Genomic DNA, 24,219 nt, shown 5'->3' with positions numbered 1-24,219 from the left:
GTTACAGGTGTGTTTCATTATTTTCTGACAGTTTATAGACCTAACAATGGATCTATCAAAAACCGAATCAGCAGATTGATGGATTCCATACAAGATACACCAATGGTAATGGAAAATATTGAAGCTTTTTTATTACAATTTAACAAGACTTTCACATTGAAGGAAATGTATAAAACAAACATTACAGTTGCTTTTTCACCATATTCCCTTTGGATTCCTCACACGGAACAAAAAGAGTTAATTCAGTGATGACCTACATACAGCACAGTGGATGCTACCACAACAGTGAGAAGAGGTGAAGACTCAGTGTACCTAAATATCATTTTCTTGAAAGGACAGAAGCTTGTTTGTATGAAAGACACCAACAAAAACATATATATATATACTAATGTACATTTGGTTCACACTGAGCTGGTTGTACCCTCTTAAGTAAGACAGCACGTAGAGAACAGGAGTAAACTTTGCTCTGATGGCTGACATTTATTTGACAGTAAAAACTCTGGCTGCATCACATTATTTTTTTATATCAAAAAATAAATATACAGTGTGCGAAAGTATTTAAAATATATACAAAACTTACAAAAACATTGCATCTATACAGTGTAAAAATTCAAAGGCACAACCACCAACTAATTCCTGAAAATCACTGAGCACCATGTTCACCTTAACAAAAAACAAACTTCAGTGTGTTTGTAACTTGAAACTGTTCAAAAAAAGAAATCGGTTATCTGTAATCTGCAAACATGAGTTTAAGACAAAAAAGTTACTCATGAGTAACTTTCATTGTTGGTCCAAGTTGTCATCCACTGCTTTTTATCAAAAGGATCAAGCTTGACTTTTTCCTCTTTGCTCTCGGGAGTTTCCTTCTTTATCCGCACGGCGTGGTAACGGGGGACGCTGTCGTCTTGTTTGGAGCGCTTGAAGAATCCGCACTATGAAGGGGAGATTCCAAAGACACAGTGCGTCAATAAAAACTCAAAGATGTCAGCAATACGTCAAGTGACTCGGTAAACACAAGAAGCAGAGAGGCGCAGGAAGGTTAAGCATGCTTTGAAATATATATTTTTGATGGCACATTTCAAACAGCAATGCGATGAGAGCAACATCAGCAGAAGCTCCTGCAGAGCAAAGAATAATTATTTAGAGGAGGGTTAAGCCTGTAGGTAAGAAAAAGCGTTGAGTTCTTGGAAAAATTCAGAGACACATATTGTACAAATATAATTAAAGCTTAAGGCTTTAACTCTTCCACGGAGCACTGTGTAGATCCAATATACAGAATAACACGTTTCTGTGTGATGAAAAATGCGATTGTCAGCTGAGTACAATATGTGTCTGATTGAATTTTTCTGCGTTAGGGGCAGCATATTTGGGCTGGAAAGTGAGTTAATTAGTGACTGCGGTAATCACACTTCATGCTGGCAGCTTATTTTTTATTTTTTTTACCCCTGATCAGAGTACAAATCAGGCCTCTGCAGAGAGTTTGTCTTTGTCAGAGGGCTGAACATGGATCTCTGCCTTGTGATACGCAGCAGCATCACATTGGTCTTTCGTTGCTCTCTTGAAGAAACCACACTGAGGGGGGAGCAAGGGGGGGGTGATGTGTTATGAGGGTCAAATAGCCATTATGATTCCTTCCATCAGATATAATGCATTTTTATTCAGGAAACATTCATTGATGATCTTTCACACAGCCATCTGATAGCAGGTTTATATGGAAGGTCATAATCATTTGAATCTCATAGGCAACTGAATACTTACTTTGGAAACTTTAAGGAATGATAATTACACATTTAGGGAGATACGCTTACTTTCTTTCCCCAAAAACAAAGAAAGCCCCAAAATCCTATATTTTTTAAAACCTGTATTCAGCAGATTAAAAAAACGTACAAACAAGGTGAATACATTAATTTTTTTACAAAATGCTCTTATCCATTATGTTTTATCTCCTATTTTTATCCATTGACTCCTTTATTACCAAAACCTTGAAATACATAGAGCTGTGGCGTCCCTGTACTCACCTTCCACAACAGAATCACTAATAACGCCAAAATCAAGATTCCGGCAAGCACAGCCACCAGTATGATCCACCAGGGAACTCCACTGTGCTTGGCCACAGCACTATCTGGGGACACGGTCACTGTCACCTGGAATGAAATGTCCAAGTACCGTCGGGTTTAGTTGGGATCAAGATGGTACATACACACAGTGAAGGATTTGTGTCTGCTTACATTAGTGTTGGGAGTTCTCAGGATCCAGTTTTTAGCCTGAGTATGGAGAACGAGCGAGGCCTTCACAACGACTTTCAAGTGCGAAAGAGACGCATAATCCTGTTTTCAAAAGAAAAAAGAAAAGCTTCTCAAGTAATGCAGTCATACTAAATCCCATAGTAACAGTTACAAAAAACAATATGTCACCTCAATAAAGGTTGAGTTCCAGAGACGAGATCTCAGCTCAATTGTGGTAGTTCTACGGTTGAGGCCCTGCAGGGGGCACTTGAGCACCACGCATTTGATCTCATTGTCACACGTCTAGTAAAAAAAATAACCTATTACACATCAGAGCAATCTGAAATTGTATGAAACATTTTTAAAACATCCTTACGAAGACTCACCAAAACGTTATCTTTTCCAGACAGCGGCAACATTTTACCCACAGTTTTTCTTTCACCAATTTCACGTTTTGTCCTGGAAGCAGAGGACTCCTGAAAGTAAATTTTTAGTACATCATTAATTCATTCAAAGTGGAATTCAAGCAGTGGTAGTTTGCTTGCTGTGACGGCCGACTTCTGCGATCAAAAAAGAAAATGGTACCTGGATTTGTTTGAGAGAGTTTATTTCCGACTCCGGAGAGCAGAGGATTTCCTGCGAACCTGTAGAAGAGATCTTCACCAGGTACAGAAGCCACTTCCCATCTTTGTTCCACTTGGGCCACTTTATGTGTAGCGAGGCCTTGACTGACGACGCCAAAGACTCCCACAAATTGTTTATCTGAAGGAGGAATCCATATATGTTACCACTTTGGTCATCTCTTGCACTGGGCCTATCAAAATATGTGACAGCAGTGATTTAATAATCATACATAGAGTAGGGTCAGATTTATAAACTCACTGTGAATGTATAAATGATCAAACTTCCAATCTCTTCTTCTGTCTTCATGGCACTTTCGCCTTTCACAACACCGCCAAAGGTAACCTGGTTAGGGCTGGCTTCCCTGGTTTAAACAAACAAGCAAAAAATGCATATGTAACATACAGAGGCATTGTTTATTTACCTGGATTCAAACTATAATTTGACACACTTACCCACTGACAGACAATGGCAATTCAATGATTACGTCAGCCTTCACTTTAAAAGTGGCAGTGTTTTCCTGCACACTTGTCCTGAAAGAATAAAAAAAAAACACCAAAACAGATAAATACTTTGTTTTAACGCAAAAATGCATGATTTTTTTTAAGGTTAACACTTTAGTGTCAGGCCCTAACATATGCACAACAGAATCCCTTGCTGTAGCAGCTCTACTCACGTTTGGAGCTGCAGGTCAATGTTAATCTCCGTTGTGTCGAGAGTCATACCCACAGTGCTCAGGATGATGTAAAATGTAGTCTAGTGCAATAAGAAAAAGACGGAAAAAGACATCTGTCACATTTGAAGTACAACAGTTGAGTGGCAGCATTAACGTGTTGAAAATGTACGACAAGTCTGTACCCTCGAGCCCCTCTTAAAAGGATTTCCCAGCTCGCAGTCGGCTTGGGAACCATTCTGATTGGCTGTGCAGATTATCGGCTTCCCCGTCTGTAAAAAAGAGGACACATCGTAGAATCTGAACAGATGGGTGGTTGACTTCGATTAGTCACAATAACTTTTCGTCCAGTTCCAACTGCAGGTCTAAAAAGGATAGGGACTAAAACTTTTAAGACCAAATCAGTCAAAGCTTAATTGCTAACAAGCATCACAGATATGATTTCAATCCTTACATGCAATGATGTACTTACTTGCACTCTGATATGTTAGCAGTAGCATTTTATCATACAAACAATACACAGTGGGACCACACCATGTTAAAAACACAGGCTAATAGGACAGAGAATCAAACCTCCGTACCTTCTGGTTCTGACCAAAATCTGTCAAAAGAGTATTGAAAACAATTCTGAAAGTTTTCTTTGCAAGTTTATTAATAATTTCATCACATAGTCAGGCTACACCATTTATCATTTGATAAAGTTAGGATTATTTCAGGAAAGAACATGCACAAGTGTGCAAACTGCATTGAGGTGGTCATGGTGATTATAATTCAAGCCTATACGATAAAGAGATGCATTACATTGTGCCAAGAGTCACAGACAACGTAAAAATAGTAATTATGTCATTCCAATTCAAGAGTGTAGTAAGACCTGTGCAAGCATTACACCCACATAGAGGTCACTGTTGTGGCCTTCCCTATAGTCTTGCTTACCGTTGTTGAATGTGAGCGGACTCCAGAATATGACAGCATATCTGGGAAAGTCCCCACTAGCTTTGCCTCGTAAGCATCATCTCCCTTCACGTTGTTGACCGTCACACGCACAGCCAAGTCCTTCCTCTCGTAATTCAGGTGGAACTTGGGGACTTTGTTCTTGCTGCAAATACAGAAAACATAACTGATCACTTGAGGATTTTTTATGAAAACATTTGAAGGTAATACTAATAAGAGGTGAGCTATTAGAACTCACATGAGTAATGGGGAGTACTTGTCCAGGTTGTTTTGTTTATAGTATAATTCGTACTCCATCCTCAGGTTACTCCGGCAAACATAATCACGTCCGCATCCCTCTTTGATAAAGTTGACCTACAACAACAGATATCATCAAAATCAGACAAAAAACCTTTATCCTCCGTGAAACATTTTCGTCATTAGCTTAATAATAATAATACATGTAGTAGTCTGAACGTTTACCTCAAGGACGTCTTTGCTTGGTTGAGAGGAGTCTAATATGGGCATGAGTTGAGGGAGGCTGTTCTTTGTCTTGTGCTTTTTAGTGCCCACAATCTCTGCAGACACTTCGATTGGAATGCTGCGCATCTTGTCCTTAATATTTTCCTGTGCAAATCAGAAACAGCCACATTAGTGTCACACATACAGGGGAAATGTTTTGTCTCTTTAAATAAAAATAACCAGTGTTGTATTGACATGAAAAAATATATCAAATTTCGCTTTGGTTATTAAAATACTATCATTTTAAATAAGTAAATTCCACTAACAAACGCAGACTGACATAAATCCTTCCTGGAACATGGTATTTAACTATGTGGCAGATATGTTTTACCTTTAGTCTAACTATTATCTTAGTGCACGTTTCCTGTTTTTGACCACGGAGCTCCAAGGTGCCATTAAACTGGTAGTCGGTTTCAGTGCGGGATTTGTTCAGGAACATCACTCTGGAGGGAAGCCCCTGTTTCCTGTGATCTCCGTCCGCCACAACATAATAGCTGATTGCTGCCGTGAAGAGAGAAGCACATGTAAGAACAAGTGAAAAAAATTGTGATTTGGAAAATAAGGTTGTTGTTTTTTACCATTTCACTTACTTAGTCTCGGGCTGTAAGATGCAGGGTTTGCTTTGTAGCTGAAGCACGAGTCCACAGTGAAGCTAGAGACAGGAAATGGGATTTTTTTTAAACAATTTAAACAGGAGGTTTTGACTGTGAGGTTTGTTGAAATGTAAGAATATAAGAACACCTACCATATGCTGTTACCACAGGTTTTGATTGTAAGGTCAATTTCCTTTGGAGATATTTTGACATTTCTCCTTATGCTAATAACTGGTCGTGCCCTAAAAGAAAGATAGTGAAAAGAAGTTGTGATACAAATTGGCAGGGTTTAAATGTACTCACAGTGTGTAAGGGGAACAGTTACCTGTAGATAAGAGCTGAGTCCGACAGAGAGCCTACGGCCACATCTGGATAAGAGTTGCTGTCCAAGTCCATGTTCCCTGCTAGAGAATATCCAAATAGTCTCATGTTGTGCTGTTTTCCTGAAAGAATCTGTAATAAAGGGAGAAAGTATTCAACACAGAAACGTACACAATGTATATAGAAAAAATGCCTTTTCGTTCTGGGAGCCAAAATGAGTTGTCTTTTGACAACAAGTACTTCAATAATCTTGGGTTGGCTGATTAACATAGTACACTTTTTTCACTTTGCATGATAATTTATCACTCCTTTCATTTCATATGATAACTTCACTGCATTGTGCACTTCACATATGAATTCATCACATTCATTTTGTATCTATTAATTCTTGTCTCTATTAACATTCCTTAAATTATAAATGACATCTGCTTTTACCACTTCATTTATCAATTCACATGCAATTTAATCACTTCCATTATTTTATTTATCACTTAATTTTTGTTACTTTGACCCCTCATAAGTAAGTCTGTCTGCCATTTGGTTCTGGGCGGGTAGTATGCAGTAGGATTTCAGTGTTTTCCATTAAAACAGCTTCCTGCTGTGTTGGAAAACACCAGAGATGAGAGCTGAGGGACTGAAGCGAAACAGTAAACTTGAGATCCGGACAACCAAAACAATGAGCTGATTTTAATTAAAATTGCTAAAGCTGAGGAGGACTGCCGAGTTGGGTGATAGTGCTTTGCGTATTCATCCCCAAAACTTCCCTCACATATAAGTAGTCTTGTGATCAATTATTTACACAAACATATTGACTAAAAAAAAGCTCCAGAAAAACAACCTGTGCGGGGATGGTTTTGATTCCTTGTGCAAAGCCGTGATAAATGTAGACTTTTCCTGCACCATCGTCATCATAAGGAGCTCCGACGGCAATGTCTGAATGAGGAAGAAAACCAGTTTACTTGACAGCAACTGAATGAGAAAAAATGAAAAAGCAACAAAATGAGGGATAGATAACCTTCATATGAGTCTTGATTGATGTCTCCAATGTTCTCCACTGCCAGTCCAAACATGGAGTCTTTGGTCCCGTTTAGACGTACAGGGTTGTTTCCTTCCCATCTTCCTGCCTGGTTGATGTAGACATAAACAGCTCCTCCGATGTCTCTTTCCTTCATGTATAAGTGAGGGGCACCAATAACTATGTCTTGCCATCTACATCAAAGAAGGGAGGTCAATATTTATTGAGGTATAATACAAAATACGATCTCGCAAATAAAGAAAGTCAACAGAAAGGGAAAAAGATCTAAATTACACATTAAGGAATAGATAAGATACCAAATGAAGAGATCTTTAAGGAAGTCTAGTCCCACATTTCCCACATTCTGCCAGATGTTTGGTATGTCTGTTTACTTTTTTTCATTTTGTATAATTAGTGTTTCCCAATAAGATTAAAATGATCTGTAAACCAAAGCAGAATTAAGGTGATGACAATGTTTTGTACCCATCAGCATTCAGGTCTACTACAGCCACGTCGTATCCAAAGGAGGATGCGAGTCCCGGCCCGTGCAGAGTGTGCTCCACCAATAGTCTGGCAGAGGCTGTGTTGTCTTTCCTCAACAGGACCACAGCTCCATTATGATTGGCTCTGGGTGCTCCAGCCACGACCGTCAGGCCACCACTCCTCATGATTCTATGTCCCGAATCCAAGGAAAATCCTAAAGTATGAGAGATGTTGTAGGGCATATATGTCTTATTTTATACAGAGAATTATTTTTTTTCTTTTTACCTCTTCTCAGTGAAAACACTTATAGCAGCTAAGCGACGATTAAAAAATGACAGGCAGTTCCGCTGACTTAGCAGTGGAGCTGCTAGTGCAGCAACAAGGACAACTATGTTTATTGCAGTGGTTCCCAAACTTGTATTTATTTCATACAGGTCTATAGTAGCCTTAAACAAATGTATTTAATTGATAACAGTAGTTCATATAGAAAAACTATTTTGCCTTAAGTTTTTGTGAGTTTTCACACACACCACACATGGTTCTCCTGCTATGAAGTTGAACTGAAACATGAGATTGGCTTCCTCATATTGTGGATTTGACTGACCTTGGCTTTCTGCTGGAGAAGCATTATTGTTTTTTAATTTCTTCCTAATTGAAAAATGTGTTTATCTTAGGCAATTGCATATCAATATTCATTCATAATAAATATAGGGCCTACTATTTTACTTTTCTCTAATTGCACTCAGTTGTCAAGATTGAAATAAGTCATGGTGTTGTACTGGACTGTCCACCAATCAGTCCAACAAGTCGACACATTCTTGTATCTTTATCATTCCCAAATGAATCAGATTCAAAGACCTCACAACAAACATTAATTATTTTTTTAATGGCAGCAACAACACATGTGGTGGAACATATAACTTTTAAATGCTTTCTCAGTTCTATATCTATATTGTGGTTAGACACTCACCTAGGTAGCTGTTAGCAGATAAAGGTACAAGCTCAGGGTTCAAAAGACGCTCATCTCCCACTTCATAGGGCCCGTCGTCATACACTCCCATCTCTAGCAAAGTGTTGTTCTTTTGCTCCATTCGCACAATGCCTGCAGCAGAGGAGGTGAGAGAACAAGGCAGACGATGGATGTTAACAGAACAACAGTACAAGATCGTGTTTCAACAGAAGGATAAACTTTATTCACCTTTCCAGTTGTAAGCTCCCGGTGCTCCAAACACTACGTAATGGTAGTCCTTGGTGAAAGTGGCCGCCAAACCCTGCTGGCACGATCCAAACATCTCATGGCCTCTGGCTCGGCCTTCACAGAAGTTCCAGTTACCTCCGTCCTCATCGGAGGACAAGTCGATGGTCAGGTCCTGACTCAGGACATAACAGCGGCCGGTGATGTCCCTTGACTCCTGAAGGGTGTTCGCATACAAGCGCCTCTGATAGCGATGAGCACAAGTCTGAAATGGCAAAACACTTCAGAGTTTTAAGTTCATATGACTTTAAGTTACTGGGAACAATTGGATTGGACACTCAGTTTGACTCACCACAATCTTTCCTCCAGGTCCCTGGCTCTGAACCGTCACTCCCATCCACTGATTCTCCTTGTTCTCAACAAGTACGTTCTCTTTGAAAATGTAGCAGAACAAGACAAAGATGTGAGCACTGATATTGATATTCACTCTTGACCTTTGAAATGATAGATAGGATATATACACTCACCGGCCACTTTATTAGGTACACCTGTTTAATGGCTTATAAAAACAAAAAGCTAATCAGCCAATCAGATGGCAGCAATTTAATGCATTTATGCACTTAGACGTGGTCAAGACAATGTACTGAAGTCAAACCGAGCATCAGAATGGGGAAGAAAGGGGGTTTAGGTGACTTTGAACATGGGGTGGTTGATGGTGCACGGCAGGATGGATCCATACTTTCATGTTGTTTACGCCAAATTCTGAACCTCCCATCTAAATGTCGCAACTGAAATCGAGACTCATCAGACCAGGCATGATTTTTCAATCTTCTATTGTCCAATATTGGTGATCCTGTGAGAATTGTCGCCTTATTTTCCTGTGTTTCGCTGACAGGAGTGGCACCCGGTGGGGTCTTCTGTTGCTGTAGCCCATCTGCTTCCAGGTTGGCCGTGTTTTGCGTTCAGAGATGGTATTCTGCATACCCTGGTTGTAACGAGTGGTTATTTGAGTTACTGTTGCCTTTCTATCATTTCAAACCAGTATCGCCATCCTCCACTGACCTCTGACTTCAACAAGACATTTTACGTTCGCACAAATGCCGCTCACTAGATATTTTTTCTTTTTCGGACCATTCTCTGTAAACCCTAGAGATGGTTTAGAGTGAAAATCCCAGTAGATCAGCAGTTTCTGAGATACTCATACCAGCCCTCCTGGCACCCTCAATATTGCCATGTTCAAAGTCACTTACAGTTTTTCTCAGTCGCTTTGGTGCTTTTCTCAGATCAGAATGAAAATTCTATGAAAAAACTATTAGTTCAACCTCCGCAACATTTAGTCATTTGAGCACATCATCATAGTAGCAATTGAACAATTGCTCTCAGGTGGACTTCAGCTTTCACTCACGAGGAGGTGTGTGAAGTATCAGTTGTAACCAATGACTTTCCTCGCTGCATTGCAAGGGATAATATCCGTTGTGATGTAGATGAAAATATGTGGCCAGACAGACAGGAACGTCTGGATGTGACAGAATGATTTACCTATATATGTTCAGTTACAATATGTCCTGTTATATTGTTCACATTTGCGCACAGCTCTACCAAAAGGGTGTTTTTTTATGTTTGTTCTAAATAAGTGACTGAAGTGTATTTTTCTTTTGCACAATGCTGTAGAATTGCAAAGAGCATATACAGTAAAATGTGAAACATACGTACTCAGTGTCTTGTACTCACTTACTTCCCTAACTAAAGCAATGTCTAACTTTACTGTAGTTTTCAAATGGCTGTACAAGTAGTGTTTAGTGCTGTCTTGAGCCTTTTCAGGTAGTGTCACCGAGTTCTGACCTTTTTTTTGCATTGGAAAACACTGAGAGAATTAACTGTCATAATGAAAACATGACAAAGCCATTTGACTATCTTGTTCATAAACGATGGTGTCAAGACTTCTCATTTTGATGACACTGGCAGTTTCATTGACATGAACACTTGCTTTTAAGGAATAGACTATCCATTTTGAGCAAGTGACGTACTTTTGCAGGTTATCCACTAGGTTTTGCAGTTTGCACTAATTGTTTTGAAAAATGCACTAACTGCTGTGCAAATGTTAATAGTGATGTGAGAAAAGCACCAAAGCGACTGTTGCTCAGTTTTGTCCCGTCCAGGTCTACATGCCTAAATGCATTGAGTTGCTGACATGTGATTGGCTGATTAGTTATGTGTTAATTAGAAAATGAGCCACTGTACCTAATAAAGTGGCCGGTGAGTGTAGATAGATAGATAGATAGATAGATAGATAGATAGATAGATAGATAGATAGATAGATAGATAGATAGATAGATAGATAGATAGATAGATAGATAGATAGATAGATAGATAGATAGATAGATAGATAGATAGATAGATAGATAGATAGATAGATAGATAGATAGATAGATAGATAGATAGATAGATAGATAGATAGATAGATAGATAGATAGATAGATAGATAGATAGATAGATAGATAGATAGATAACTCACCATCGTTATCAAATTCAATGCGCTCACAATCATTGGTCTGGGTGATTTCACATTTATAGAGGCCTCCTGTGATGTTAGCTTTCTGATTTCCCAAAGCTTGGGCTCTGGGTGCACCAACTAACAGCCTGAAGAAAAAGACAAAACAATATGGAGTGATAAGTACTTAGATTGGCAACCTTTGTCAACACATTGACCCTCGACAGCTTCAGTATGTCATGTTCTACATTGTTGAAGCTGCAGCTTGTTGAATTTACTACATACACTGTATGTGAGGAAAGGAAACAACATATTCGGCTGTCTTCCTGCGATACTGGTGTTATGGCTGCTGTTACCAGGGGACTGGCTTTCACTTCTTCATTACTACATCTGATTTGGGGGGAAACAAACAGCCCATGGTGGTTGGCACTAAAAGCCTAAACTTGTTTCAGATATATGGTAGCAAATATTTTATGACTAGAGCTGTCAATTAATGTCAAGGAATTACAAACCATAGAGCCTTATGGTCAATGCTAATGCCCTCATTATGACAATGCTAACATGTTCACATTTAGCAGTTATGTTTACCATTTTATTGTGTTATGTTGTGCTAACAATTGCTGATTAACACTAAACACAAAGTAGCTACAGCTGAGGCTGACGGGAATGTCATCTATTTTGGAAGTACTTTCTAGCTAAAATACATGTTGTTGTCGCTTTACTTCATGGCAATCCATTCAGTAGTTGTCAATACGTTTTTACTTTGAACCACCAATGTTGGCCTCATAGCCTAGTTGCACTACAGAAAGAATCATGAGGTTATAAGATTGTCTGGAAAACAAAACTATCTTTAGAAAATTCCATGGCAACCAATGCTAGTTGCTTAGATATTTAATTCTGGACCAAAGTGGTTGAGCGTCAGATAAACAGACAGATTGACATTGCAATAGAGCCTTTGATATTGTGTCTAAAAAATAATATGTAAGAAATGTCATGAAGCATGACAAATATCCAAGTTACAAAGTGCATCGATGATGCAGCAAAGTAAAACCAACGATCATAAGATCATCTTTCATAAAAAGGATGATTCATCTTGTTCAGCCTGTGAAAAGCTGACTGTGTTCGTTCAGTGTCTCAAAGAGCAGTTGTAATTTGTGATAAGAAACAAAATACAGAACTTCAGTGTGGGACAGTAGACTACTGTCTTGACATTTAGCAGAGGGCAAGGGGTCAGTGAAGCAGACAATTTAGAGCGTGTTGACTCACTGTTCTGTTCAACCATAGTTCACTAACCACAGCTTCTCCCCTAAACCCACATTCTCACACAGCCTCAACCAGCATGAAGAGAGGGTTCATGAGTACGAGACACAGGCTAAATAAGATAAATCTCTCTCGATATATGGTTTTATCAATGTTGTGTTGAGTGTGTTTTGTTGGACTTCAGAGTGAAATATCTGCGATTGGACATAATCAGTGATTTGGTACCTGACTTTTTAATCTGCAGCAGACTGCATGTCAAAAAGTCTGTGTAAAGGATTTTGGTTATAACAGACACAGTTTTTGAGCGCTCTGAAATGTGTTGACAACTATCTGACTGCATTTAAAGTCAGTCTTTTAGCAAGCAACCCTGTGAGAAGAAGATATAAAACCAAAACTTCCTGTCTGGTAGTTTGGCCTACAGCTTGAGTTCTTCCTGTGTAGAAAAGTCATATGAAAAAAGAGTTGCGCAAAGTTTGTCCACACAGTGTGTGACAAAGTTAAGTTTTTTTTAATCAAAGAATACATTTCTGTTTTTCACAAGTTTGCTCATATGTTTCATCTTGTCAGCTATTGAACGTTAGCTAATCCACTTGACTGTTGCTGTCACACTTTCTGTTCTTGCTCAGCAAGTTCCATTATAGTCTACAATGATAAATGAGACATATTCACAACTCACATTCTTTGTATGTTTGGAACATGGGTTCTTTGACTTCAGACAGAAGTAAATAACAGCAGACTTCCCATTTCTAGCCAACAAGCCTGAATTTTGTTGAAAAGTCAACTGTTGCTGCTTTTAATCAGCTGTCGCTAGCTGGCTAATTCAGTTAGCGTTAGCTCTCAAGACCACTCTTTAATGTGTCTCAGCTGACTTGTTTTACCATAAATAACACAATGACATGCCAAACCAGGAATGTTAATGAAATGTGTCATTCACGGTGAGCAGTTAGAGAACTGTAAGAGTTGCAATTGACTCGCAATGAATGTGCTTATGGAGACTTGAGATTTAAAGGCCCAAAACACTTAAAAAAAATTCTGCCATCTTTGAAAACTTCCACTGTGACCTAAAGTCACTGGATAATTGAGCCACTAATGATTGTTTAGTAATGATGACATTCCAATTCAATCTGTTTGTCACACTATAGTTTAATAGTGCTGAAACTATGGAAGCGATACATCATTGTTATCTTTGGGGGGAAAAAAGAACATGTCAGTCTTTGTGAACTGATCAACACACATTTACTGTGTAAGAATCTTTTTTGAAGGACAGAGAGGAAATCCCCTCCACCCTTGATCCTCTCTGTGACGCTGCCTTCTGTAACTCAGCTCCTGACATATGGCTACACTGAAAAAAATTTGGAGTGTGATTTACTTAAAAAAACCTCTGTAACAATTTGCACGCAGAACTTCCAAGTAAATTTAACTGAGGGAGCAAATTATATATAATATGATATTCTCAAGTTAAATCTACTTACCAATAATGATTACGTTTAACGAAGAAATTCTTGTAAAGTTTACTAGCAAATTTCTGCTTTCATGAGTACATTTTACACAATCTCCTTCAGTAAAATTTACTCTTGGACTAGCACTGCATTTACTTACAAATTTCTGTAAAAAATACTACTTTTTTTCCCAAAGCTTTTAATTGGTTGGACCTAGTTCTTGTTTTAGCTTTATTTAAGTAACATTTATTTGAGTAACATTTACTTGAAAAAAACCCTGTAACAGTTTTGCACACAGAAATTATTTGTAAGTTTTACTCAGGAAATGAAGTAAAGTTAAGTAACAGTAAGAAACACAAAACATGAAATTACTTTATAAAAAGCACTTTTATTTTCCAACACTATTGCAATAGGTAATTGCTTACAGTATTCCAACACATTGACTGGCATTAGCAGATACATTTAAAAATAAAAAAAAACAGTGTTGCCAGTTAGAATACAACAACAACAACTAAACTCTCTCTCTCTCTCTCTCGTCCCTATCCTTGAGTGAGTGAGTTTGAAGAAAGAACTGCCTAAAAGTATCACTTTAAAGTGCAATAACTGCAAGTACCATAAAGTGCAATAACTGAAAAAAAAATATGACTTAGGCAATTATGAGACTAACCATATGTCAGTTACCATAACAGAATATACAAACATGTAATCTTACAAACTGGGCTCAAATATTTGGAACAGGACATTTCTTTATCTAACTAGCTCCCAAGTATTTCCTCTGAACCACAACTTCAACAATGCAACTGGTTCGGGAACCGGCACAGATACAATCATCTCATGATAGAAGTTTGTTATGCAAAGCCCGGACTTTGGGAGACATCTTCAGGATGTCAAGCTCAAGAAAGAGCTTCTGAAACACTTCGAATGTGTATTTCAACTTTGGTGGGTAACTCAAGTTCATTGCATAGATAAAACCCATGAGCAGAAGGCAAGCCTTTGCCACACTTTTACAATCATCAAGAACCTCTTTTCCCTCGATGATGATCAAGACATGGGCAGGGCTGTGGCCTTCCTGTGCAGTACTTCCATGGACGACGACAATCTTCAAGACATGATGAGCATGGTCATCTCTGATGGCTTCTTTGCTGACATCCTGTCAAAAACATGTGAATCAGTGCTTGGAAGTCATTATACTAAAGATATTTTCTTTAAAGTTCCTGAATATGCAAGAGGTGATTTACTGGGTTGGCTTATTTGAGTGGCCATTTACTACTTATACAATAATGCAACAGAAATAAGACGCTCAGAGCAAGACATTGGTTAAATGCTGGGTATGTATGTACACAAGCACTGATTTTAATTAATTTGATTTTCACATAGATGGACACTTAACTTAAGTTATTATTTATTGAATTTCTTTTCAGATCTTTCTCAGTTCAAGTTAACCCTACTTTGTGCCTTTCATCTATTGGTGTACATTGCGGTCCAGATGTAACAATCGTTTTTTTTCTCAGAGATGATAAACTGGCATTATTTCAAAAACCCATAAGGTTGTTAAAAACTTTAGATATTTTCAGAATCCTCAAATACTCTTGAAGAAAAAATAATTTTGCTGTACTGTTTTGTTTGGACTTGAAACCCAGGTACAATTAGCAAACAGGTTAAAGACAATTTCACCAGACAATATTTTTTCAGTCTTTTTAGAATAGTCTTGAGGACTATGAAAACCATGTCAGACTACCAACACATATTTTTAAATATCCTTTTGGGTTTTTCAGACAACACAAGTTAATTATATTTCACAGAATATGTTATCTCTGTGACCCAAAGTAATGCTAATACACGGAGAGGCACAAACCTGGGCCAACCCCTAAGATGTGCTTAGCTCCAAGGACATAAACAGGTAAGTATACTGTATTCAGTGTTGAGGGAAAATGTGAGATTGGCTGTGATTCAACAAAAATAAATAAGAAAATGGGTAAAAATTTAAAAAATACATTGAAATAAATGAACATTTTTAAACATTTCAGATACAGCACTAGTCATGTATCTTAAGCACCAATTTAAGTTATTGAATTTAAAAGGTTTTTCCCCTTGGAGAAGAAACAAATTTAATATGGTCTGAATAATAATTTCACAAATGTTCAAAATGTACCTGATAGTCTTTGATGAGTTCCTCTGCAGACTCTCCAAGAAACTCCATCAAGCAGCGGATGGTGACATCTCTTCTGCCTTCAGCATGTTGCTGTTACACAGACAGAAGTGAATTTATTGCTGAGAATAAACATATTATCTTTGTTCAAATGAGCTGACGTGTCATCAGTTATCCTATGTATTTATTAGCTCAACATATGACGACAACAATTATATTTTTAAACTTTACCTGGCTGAGTGAATCCAGCATAGGCCTTGTTTTTGTGCCCGGGACCCCGCCCTTTGTCTGAAATATCTCCAGGAGTTTGGTTGAGTAACTGTCCAATTTTGACAAAAAAGTTCGCTCCAGATGAAGAGTTGTGATCCTTCTGAACTCCTCTTTGATCTGAAACAATTACAAATAAAAAAAAACACAACATGATCATGACAACCCACCTTGCTTGAATAATAAAGTAGTCCTCCCAGTTTAATACAATACTACTAAGCAGCAACACAATCTATAGCCTTCAAAATGATGATCAATTTTATGCAATACTTCTGTTAAAAGATACTTAGTTGCTACATTATACAGTCCACCTTCCTAAAATGAATGTAGTGTAATACCACTGTTTTTGCATGGTGAACTTCATAATCTTGCAAAGTTTATCTTACTTATATTCTTCCAGCCTGTACACACAACAATACAAGCATCAGGTAAAGAAACACAAGAACTGGATTTACCTGAGTTTCACAGAACAGCCCAGGCCATCTCTCCATGAGGTCTTGGACTGCAGGGCACTGCTGGACAACTTCCATTCTTCGATAGGAGAAAGACCTCTCCATTTTCTCACCAATGATCTTCTCACAATTTTTCTTCTTTACTTCCTGCAACAAATCCACTCTCTCCTTCTCTAAAGAGTTCTGTGTCTCAACAAGTGGCAGTGGTGGCAAGTAATTAACTTCTGCCTTCTTTGGCTTTTTGATGCCTTTGGATGAACCCTCTTCAGAGATTCTTCTTTTCAGGGAGTTAACATCATCATAATTGCCCATTTTGTATTTGATCCTCTGTTGCCAACTATATAAGCCATTAAAAGACCCCGGGTCTTTGAGGCATGGGTACTTTTCAACCAAAGCTTCTACCACAGCTAAAACCTGGAGACCAGTTGGGTATGCTGTATATGAAAATATGGTGTCTGCTAGCCTCTCGAGTATGCTACTCGTCACTTTTGGATTGTTCAACAGTGTGCCATCCTTTTCATAGGCTTGGTTTCCTACTTCCATCATAAGGTCTACATCATGAGGAAAGGCAGGTATTGGAAACGTTGCCGGCCATGGCTGAGACCATAAAGATTGTCCACTTTCATCCGAGGAGGACAGCAGGATTGTGTCCTGAGAATCAGAAGACTGGCCAGCGCTTGTATCAGAAGACTGTTCTGGAACTAAGGATTCGACATGAGATACTTCCACAGGACTGAGAGTTAGGACCTTTGGTTGAGTAGATACAAGCTTTAGTGTAGCCTTGTCTTGCACTTCTTCAATGGAGCTTAGAGTGAAAAACTGGCCTCCAAAATCCAAGTCTTGATACATCACATTAAACGCCCTGGTGATATGAAATGTCTCTTGAATAACATCATTAAGGTCCTGAAGGGAGTTTGGGATGCCTAACGGTAGAACCAGTTTACGAATGTCATCATCATCCAAGATGATCCGCAGCTTTGCCGGGGTACCCATCTCCACAGGAAGAAGCTGCAGTAATACAGAACAGAGGAATGAATCAACATGAAATAAAGCATACTGTCACCACCACTGTGTTGTGCCAGGAACAATCCTGCATATGAAATTATTTACATTTAAGAGGCAGTATTTGTATTTTTTATCTTTCCAAATAGTATTCATTTTTTGGCACCTCTTTTACTTGCAATATATATTCCTCTTTTAAAAATACATGTGACTTATTTAAATATATTTCCCTTTAAAAACGTTTAAATGAACTGTATTGCCATTAGGCCTACTGTTTTAAATCAGCATGCAAATTTCAACAAAGAAAATTAAATAAATCAGACTGTATTTATATCACAATCATTTATGAGTGAATACACTTATAACATACTGACTTCTAAGTCAAATGGGCCATCACTGCTTCACTAACAAACTGCATTTAATGTTACTGGAGTGATAGCAACTTAGCTTGGCTAGCTTCAATGTTAAACAATGCCTGGTTTAGTTTAGCAGCTAGCTGCCTTTGCGATTAGCATTAGCTTCGTGGCTAACATCATTAACAATCTTTTAAACATTTTAAACCAATTACAATGATACAGCCTGTGCCACAGCGGTGTTAACACTCAATAACTCATACTAGTCTTAAGAGAAGTAACATTATCTGAACAAAGCAAGCATTGTGTTGTCAGTTTAACCAACAGGCTAATATCAGCAAGTCAAAATGGTGCCTCCATTCAATGCTAACTTTACCGGACCTCAAAACACAACGGGCCCTAGATGAAAGAGGCTCCTCGCGTTCGGTATCACACACTGTGGCACTGTTATCCCTGCAGCCCTGTTTACTTAAATAGCCATGCTGTTTACCTGTGCTATGTCTGTGTCCATGGACCTCTAAAAAGGACTCATGCAAGTCCAATAGTGTTTTGGCGCAAGTCCAAAACAGCCTGCGGACGCGGGAAGAGCCGTTAGCCGGTTAGCTGCTAAAATAGTAGAACAATGACTAAGCCGACAGACCATTAAAAAGTTAGTTAAGCATATAAGTTAACATACCCCAAGGCTCCACGACACGTCCATGAATTGTCTCATCAGATGAGCACCGAAACAATCCCCCAGTCGAAGTGTGTCGTCCAGAAGTCCTGTTAATGCCTAGTTCCTCTGAATTCAAAATGTACTGAACTCATCCACTGAGCATGCGCAAGATTGCAAGCTTACATACTATATTTGTATACTATCTATGCCTATTATCTAAGTAAAGTTTACTTGCTTATGTCAGGCTGTACGGTCAATACAGTTGTTATGTTAATATTACTTGGAAGGATGGATAATATTTACATATACAAATGAGGATACATAATTACAAATAAAAATCAAGTAACACATTAAATAAAGTACGACATTTTGAAGTAGAAGCACTGAAATCATATTTCCTTGTAAAATGTAATCAAATAATCAAGTAATAATTACAAGCCCAAAAAATCATTTTTTTCAGTGTACGAGGGGGTCTGATGTGAGCCCCAAGACCAAATTGAAAACCCCTCCCCTCAAACAAAGCCCTAGTGAATTGCAAATACAAACAAGAGCCTTCACAAGCTTTGCTTCAATTTGACACTTCTTGGCTACAGTAGTTCAACTTTAAGTGTCACAATGGTACTTGATGCCAAGAACATTACAAACTAAGGATACCTTTTCATTTGAAGGCATTAGAGACACATTGTCGACAACGCTATTTAATATTAGATAAACCTGATCATAGTTTACGAAAAAAACTCCACCGCAATCTAAAGCCTAAGAAATGACTATAAATTAATACATTAATTGGGACTGCTTTAGAAGAGCTATAAGTAAGTCAATCATAATATTTTATTATTGTTTTAGTAATTTTTCCAGGAAAAATGGCAACAACAATAAAAGATGCTGGTTCCTGATTCTCAAATGTCAGGATTTGATGCTTGCTTTGTCATATATGACGATTAACTGAATAGCTTTCGGTTAAGACTCAAAACTCAAAGATATCAAAATAAATCGCCTATGGTTATGCAGGGGAATTTCAACAGGCATTCTTCACTATTCTCTGACATCCTTTAGAATTTTTTGGGGAAATAATCAAAAGATCTATCATTGATGAAAATAAATGTTAGTTAATTGTTGGTAATGTTGTGTCCGCTGTTATTGAAATTAATCATGTGTATTTTTTATATTGCCATATACACTATGTTGTTGTGAAACTAAATACAAGTTATCTCATTGTAAGAGAGGTTTGACCTGGAAAGGGTTTGACCTACTGTGTATGTGTGCAACGCAGATGGTAGACTGTTGAGGTAATGAAGATAAGAAAGGAATAGTCGGGATACTATGGCAAAGCAAGGTTGTTATGATTGAGATGTGAGTTATTGAAGGCTTAGATTGTGTAGAGCAAAGTTAGACAATGATTTTACTGAAAACATCTACACACTGCTGTATGCAATTGTTGTGTGTAAATGCTGAATACTATAAGTATAACTATAAGAGAAACTGCCTCTCTTCGGTCATGTACAACAGCATTACTCAAAGCTCCTTTTTTGCTCAAGAGAAGCAAAATCCATGAGGACACATGCAGGAAAATACCACATTTATGCCGATCACAGGTAAAGAAAAAACCCTACAACTTAACGGCAGAGCTCCTCAGGAAAAGTGACAGTTGTAGAATTTAGCGAGTAACTGAGGAGTGACATTGACGTTTACATGCAACGCGCCAGTCTAGCAGACACATTTGCAAACATTTCAGTTGGTTAAAAACTTCATCTATGTTATTTCCGTTTCCGCAGTAGAGATTAATGCAAGAGTGCAAATGCAGACGACAAAATATTAAAGTCAGATAAACATTATACTGAAAACATCAAACTGTCTTGTCAAGAGTGGGTTTCAATTAATGCTGCAGGGCACTGTAGACATGTCAACAACAATGTCCCTCTCAGTACATCATGTCATCTACATGTCAAGGGGACACATTCTGTAAGTGATCTTAATCAAATAGGGTTGTTTTTTTGTCTATATTTAATGTGTCAATATAACGTTGTTGGATTTTCCTTTGTTTCAATATCGCATGAGCCACCAAGATTCAGGATCACCCAAGCTACAATGTGAAACCCCGTCCCATCATGCAACATGTCTTTCAGTGCAGTGTAAATGGGAATGCATGGTGACTGGTGTGGATTTACACAGTGATCTCACTGCTCTCTGTTAACAGATGTGGGCCAGCGCTCATACAGCTGTGCACTCAAAGCCACAAGAACTGCTGCAGCTGTTCTAACTGTTTCAGTTTACACACACACACACACACACACACACACAAACACACACACACAAACACACACAGATACACACACAGGTTGTGTTTTCATCACTTCCGAGGACATTACATATACTTACATTCATTTTGTGGAAACTTGCCCTAACTATAACCACTACTTGCCTAACCCTTACTCTAACCTTTACCTAAACCTAAGTCACACACACACATACATTCATACATTACATAGTACTTTGATCCGTGCTGACCTTTGATTGGCTGGATACACACATCCCAGAAAAAATCATGAATATTCACTACAAACAAACAAACACAGACTTGAATACACTTTGAATCTCGTTTGAACAGTGTTTTTAACCCTTTCCCAAGTTTCAAGTATCAAATGTATCAGGAATGTCTGAACTGATGATTCAGTGATGCGTTAAATCTATCGGGTTGCATGTGCACAGATGGCCGTGCATGTCCAGTCAGATGGCCTTTTGCTCTGGTTACATTTAGAGGATGTTATATCCACATCATTAACCCAACACATTATTTATTGAAGAGACAGTTGCCTCTTTGCACAATGTCACATTGCATTCACAAACTTATATCAAAAGAAAGAATAATAACATCATGAAAACTGTGAGAATCCAAGTTGAGCTCTCCATCGGCCTGTTATTGGAAGTACATGGTTAGAGTTGCATAAAGGATTGTAAGACATATGAATGAGAGCCATAGGAAATTATATTAATCACAAGGATATGTTGAAGTTAATGCAGTAAAGTGGGGGAAGATTTGGCTTTTTACTCTGAAACACAGAGGTGAATTATAGTCAAACATGTTTTTCACCAAACATATTCAACCTTTAGAAAAATTGAGCCCAGTCTTCCTCCCCTCTCATATGATGTATTACAATCACATTAATGTACGCAGTGATGGCTAATAGAGTTTTACAGCTGCTGGCGATCATCGTCCTTCGTCAAACACATGTTCAAACGAGAACAAAAGAGACAGATGCAGAGTGTGTGTGACACATCGCTGACTTGTGGTTTCATGAGTGCCAGAGCCGTAGGTCAGTGTGCCCACAGCTTTAAGTTAGGCCGGGCTGTTCATTACCTTCCAGTGTGCACTCCAGTAAGCTTTCACTTGACTAGTCTGGCTGATTATCTCTGGGTCACATGAGGACTTAGTGCTGAGATTGTGGAAGTTCAAGCTGTAGTTTGTTGCATACTCTCTGGGATGTGGGGGGACAACAATGTGGACAATTATTATAACTAGGGCGGCATGTAACAGTTGACTCCATTATTTATATTTGCTGATTAAGCAATTAATTTTTATTCAAACCAAAATAATTGCTTGATTAGCCTAGTCAACTAAGTAATCTTTTAAACAAAAAATACCTCCTGTATTTCAAGCTTCTTAATCATGAGGATTTGTCATGCTGTATTTCAAAATCTACAGACGAAAAATCTTTCCTTGAAAAACCATGGAATTATTAAATGTAAAAAGCAGTTGCAGACTGGTTTCTCTCAATCAAATAAGTCAAATAATCAATAACAAATGATGCAAAGATGAGGCTTGTTTGTTCCCCCCAAAAAATGCTTTTGCACGCATGTCAGGATCCAGTGTAGTATGTTTACTCAACCTGGAGCAGCTTTCTCAAAGACCCGCATGTAAGCAAGGTGAACTTTCACTCTCCTCTTACTTTTATTGGCCGAAAACCAAATATCAGGCCGGTGTCACATTTCGAGCCTCTCTTTGCCCAACAAATATTACATTCAGTTTCATGGCTTTCACCCTCTTCACACTTGTCAACTCTGACAAATGTACAAGTGCCTATTTTTAGTATGAACAAAAGAATCCTTGTACAAAAAAAGGAAGAAAATGCATTTTAAGGATAACTTTCAGTTTTGCATGACATTCACTACACCACATGCTGCCTGCCCTTGGCTTGCACCATAGTCAAAACAATAAGACTCCACACAAGTTACGAGTAATCTATGTGATCTCGGGGGAAATTTCTCTCAGTTCCGTTATCAGGGCTAGTCATCCCTGCTCTCTGTGTCTCAACATGCTGCTGTGAGGTCCTTTTGCCTGGTGTCTACACAGTAGTAGCTCTTGCACCCTGGTGGCCCCACCCATGGCCATGGCCCTCTCCTCCCTTAACCCCCATTACATTTTGTGTTGCAGGGTGACCAGGCTCATGACACTGGTGTCTTTTCTGTCCCCAGGGCTGGCCAGAGGAAAGGATTTACTGCAGTGTATGCAAAATAATGTCACCAGGAATCCTTGAAATACTGCAGTGAGGAATACATTTTACCATTGTAAGGGCTGTTTAAACTATACTCCTATTTTTGCCATATGCTTGAACATCTTTCTGTCCTGGCTCATTTTCTACTGAATTTTCATAAGCAATTCGACTACTTAATCTTTAATTATTTTCATCATTCGGAAATAACATTTCAGAAAGAGTTAAAGAGCTTATTTAGTCTAAACCCCATATACTGAAGGCCTATGTTCAATTTACATGTCCAGAGAATTACTTTTTGTCTTAACAAATTGCCTAAATGTTGAATACAATAAATAAATAATGTAATGTATTTATGGCTGATCTCCTAAGGATTAGTCAACTGAAGGTTCCACACATTAAACCTCTCCTCTCAGCACTCCCTCTGTTTGACCTTACAGGCTCATTCGCATCACAGTTATAACCATTGTTTATTCACTTGTTGTTCTTTAGCTCCTTTCCATTTCACATTCAAAGCACCACAGGGAACCTACCAATCTCTATTGAAAATTAGAACAAAAAAACACTTTTACTTTTACATGTTGCTGCTGGGCCTGACATCCACAACCAGTGGATAAAAAACTATTCATGAGTCTGGCAAAAGCAGATTCCTTCTCTTAACAAGATGTTGCATGCCCAGTATTACCAAGTTATAGCCTAAGTTTAGACAGAAATAAATGAGGTTTAAGAAAAGTTCAAGTTACTTCTCTCAGAAGTTTTAGCCTACACGGAACCTTTCATGTGCACTGTTTAAAAAAAAAAGACAATTGCAGGAGAAAGAAAGATAAAGACATCACTCACATTCTTTTATCCGGGTTGAGCTGCCGGTGCATGGCCAGAGAAAACCCGAACATGCTGCCCGGCTCCCCGTCTTTCCTGATGACATGGCTGGTGTCAAGGTTGAAGGCGCGCACCGCAGATGGCTCCAGACAGAAATAATTAAATAAAAGTGCAACGTGAATAGCAGAAAGCCCTCCATGCAGCAGCAGCAGCATGGCAGCTCTGTCCTATAATTGTAGCCTACAGTAAAGTCCAAAGTTAGGA

General features: G+C 38.4%; 1 protein-coding gene across 1 annotated transcript; it reads right to left on the bottom strand.

Moving 5' to 3' along the window:
- Positions 1 to 258: 258 nt before the first annotated feature.
- itga6a (integrin, alpha 6a) lies at positions 259 to 24,219 on the bottom strand. The gene is made up of 25 exons (XM_080037647.1): positions 23,977 to 24,219; positions 11,094 to 11,218; positions 8,931 to 9,010; positions 8,582 to 8,843; positions 8,354 to 8,485; positions 7,384 to 7,597; positions 6,901 to 7,094; positions 6,724 to 6,818; positions 5,890 to 6,017; positions 5,717 to 5,806; positions 5,562 to 5,623; positions 5,303 to 5,472; positions 4,933 to 5,076; positions 4,709 to 4,824; positions 4,453 to 4,615; positions 3,705 to 3,791; positions 3,523 to 3,602; positions 3,302 to 3,379; positions 3,108 to 3,210; positions 2,811 to 2,987; positions 2,612 to 2,701; positions 2,415 to 2,528; positions 2,229 to 2,327; positions 2,019 to 2,144; positions 259 to 932 (listed from the first exon to the last, which is right to left on the bottom strand). Exons 1-25 carry the CDS (start codon positions 24,168 to 24,170, stop codon positions 768 to 770), a joined length of 3,288 nt encoding a protein of 1,095 aa, XP_079893773.1. The 5' UTR covers positions 24,171 to 24,219; the 3' UTR covers positions 259 to 767.

The sequence above is a fragment of the Ammodytes marinus genome, assembly GCF_949987685.1.
Source record: "Ammodytes marinus genome assembly, chromosome: 12".
Lineage (NCBI taxonomy): Eukaryota > Metazoa > Chordata > Actinopteri > Uranoscopiformes > Ammodytidae > Ammodytes > Ammodytes marinus.
The sequence above is the reverse complement of the archived record's forward strand: the minus strand, read 5'-3'. Positions and strand labels throughout refer to the sequence as shown.

Excerpts from the sequence above, each read along its gene's own strand:
- itga6a (XM_080037647.1), bottom strand. The coding sequence starts at position 24,170 with ATGCTGCTGCTGCTGCATGGAGGGCTTTCTGCTATTCACGTTGCACTT. Across the intron at positions 6,819-6,900 it reads CAATCAAGACTCATATGAAG|ACATTGCCGTCGGAGCTCCT; the intron begins GTTATCTATCCC and ends TTCCTCATTCAG. Across the intron at positions 3,211-3,301 it reads TTGCCATTGTCTGTCAGTGG|GGAAGCCAGCCCTAACCAGG; the intron begins GTAAGTGTGTCA and ends TGTTTAAACCAG.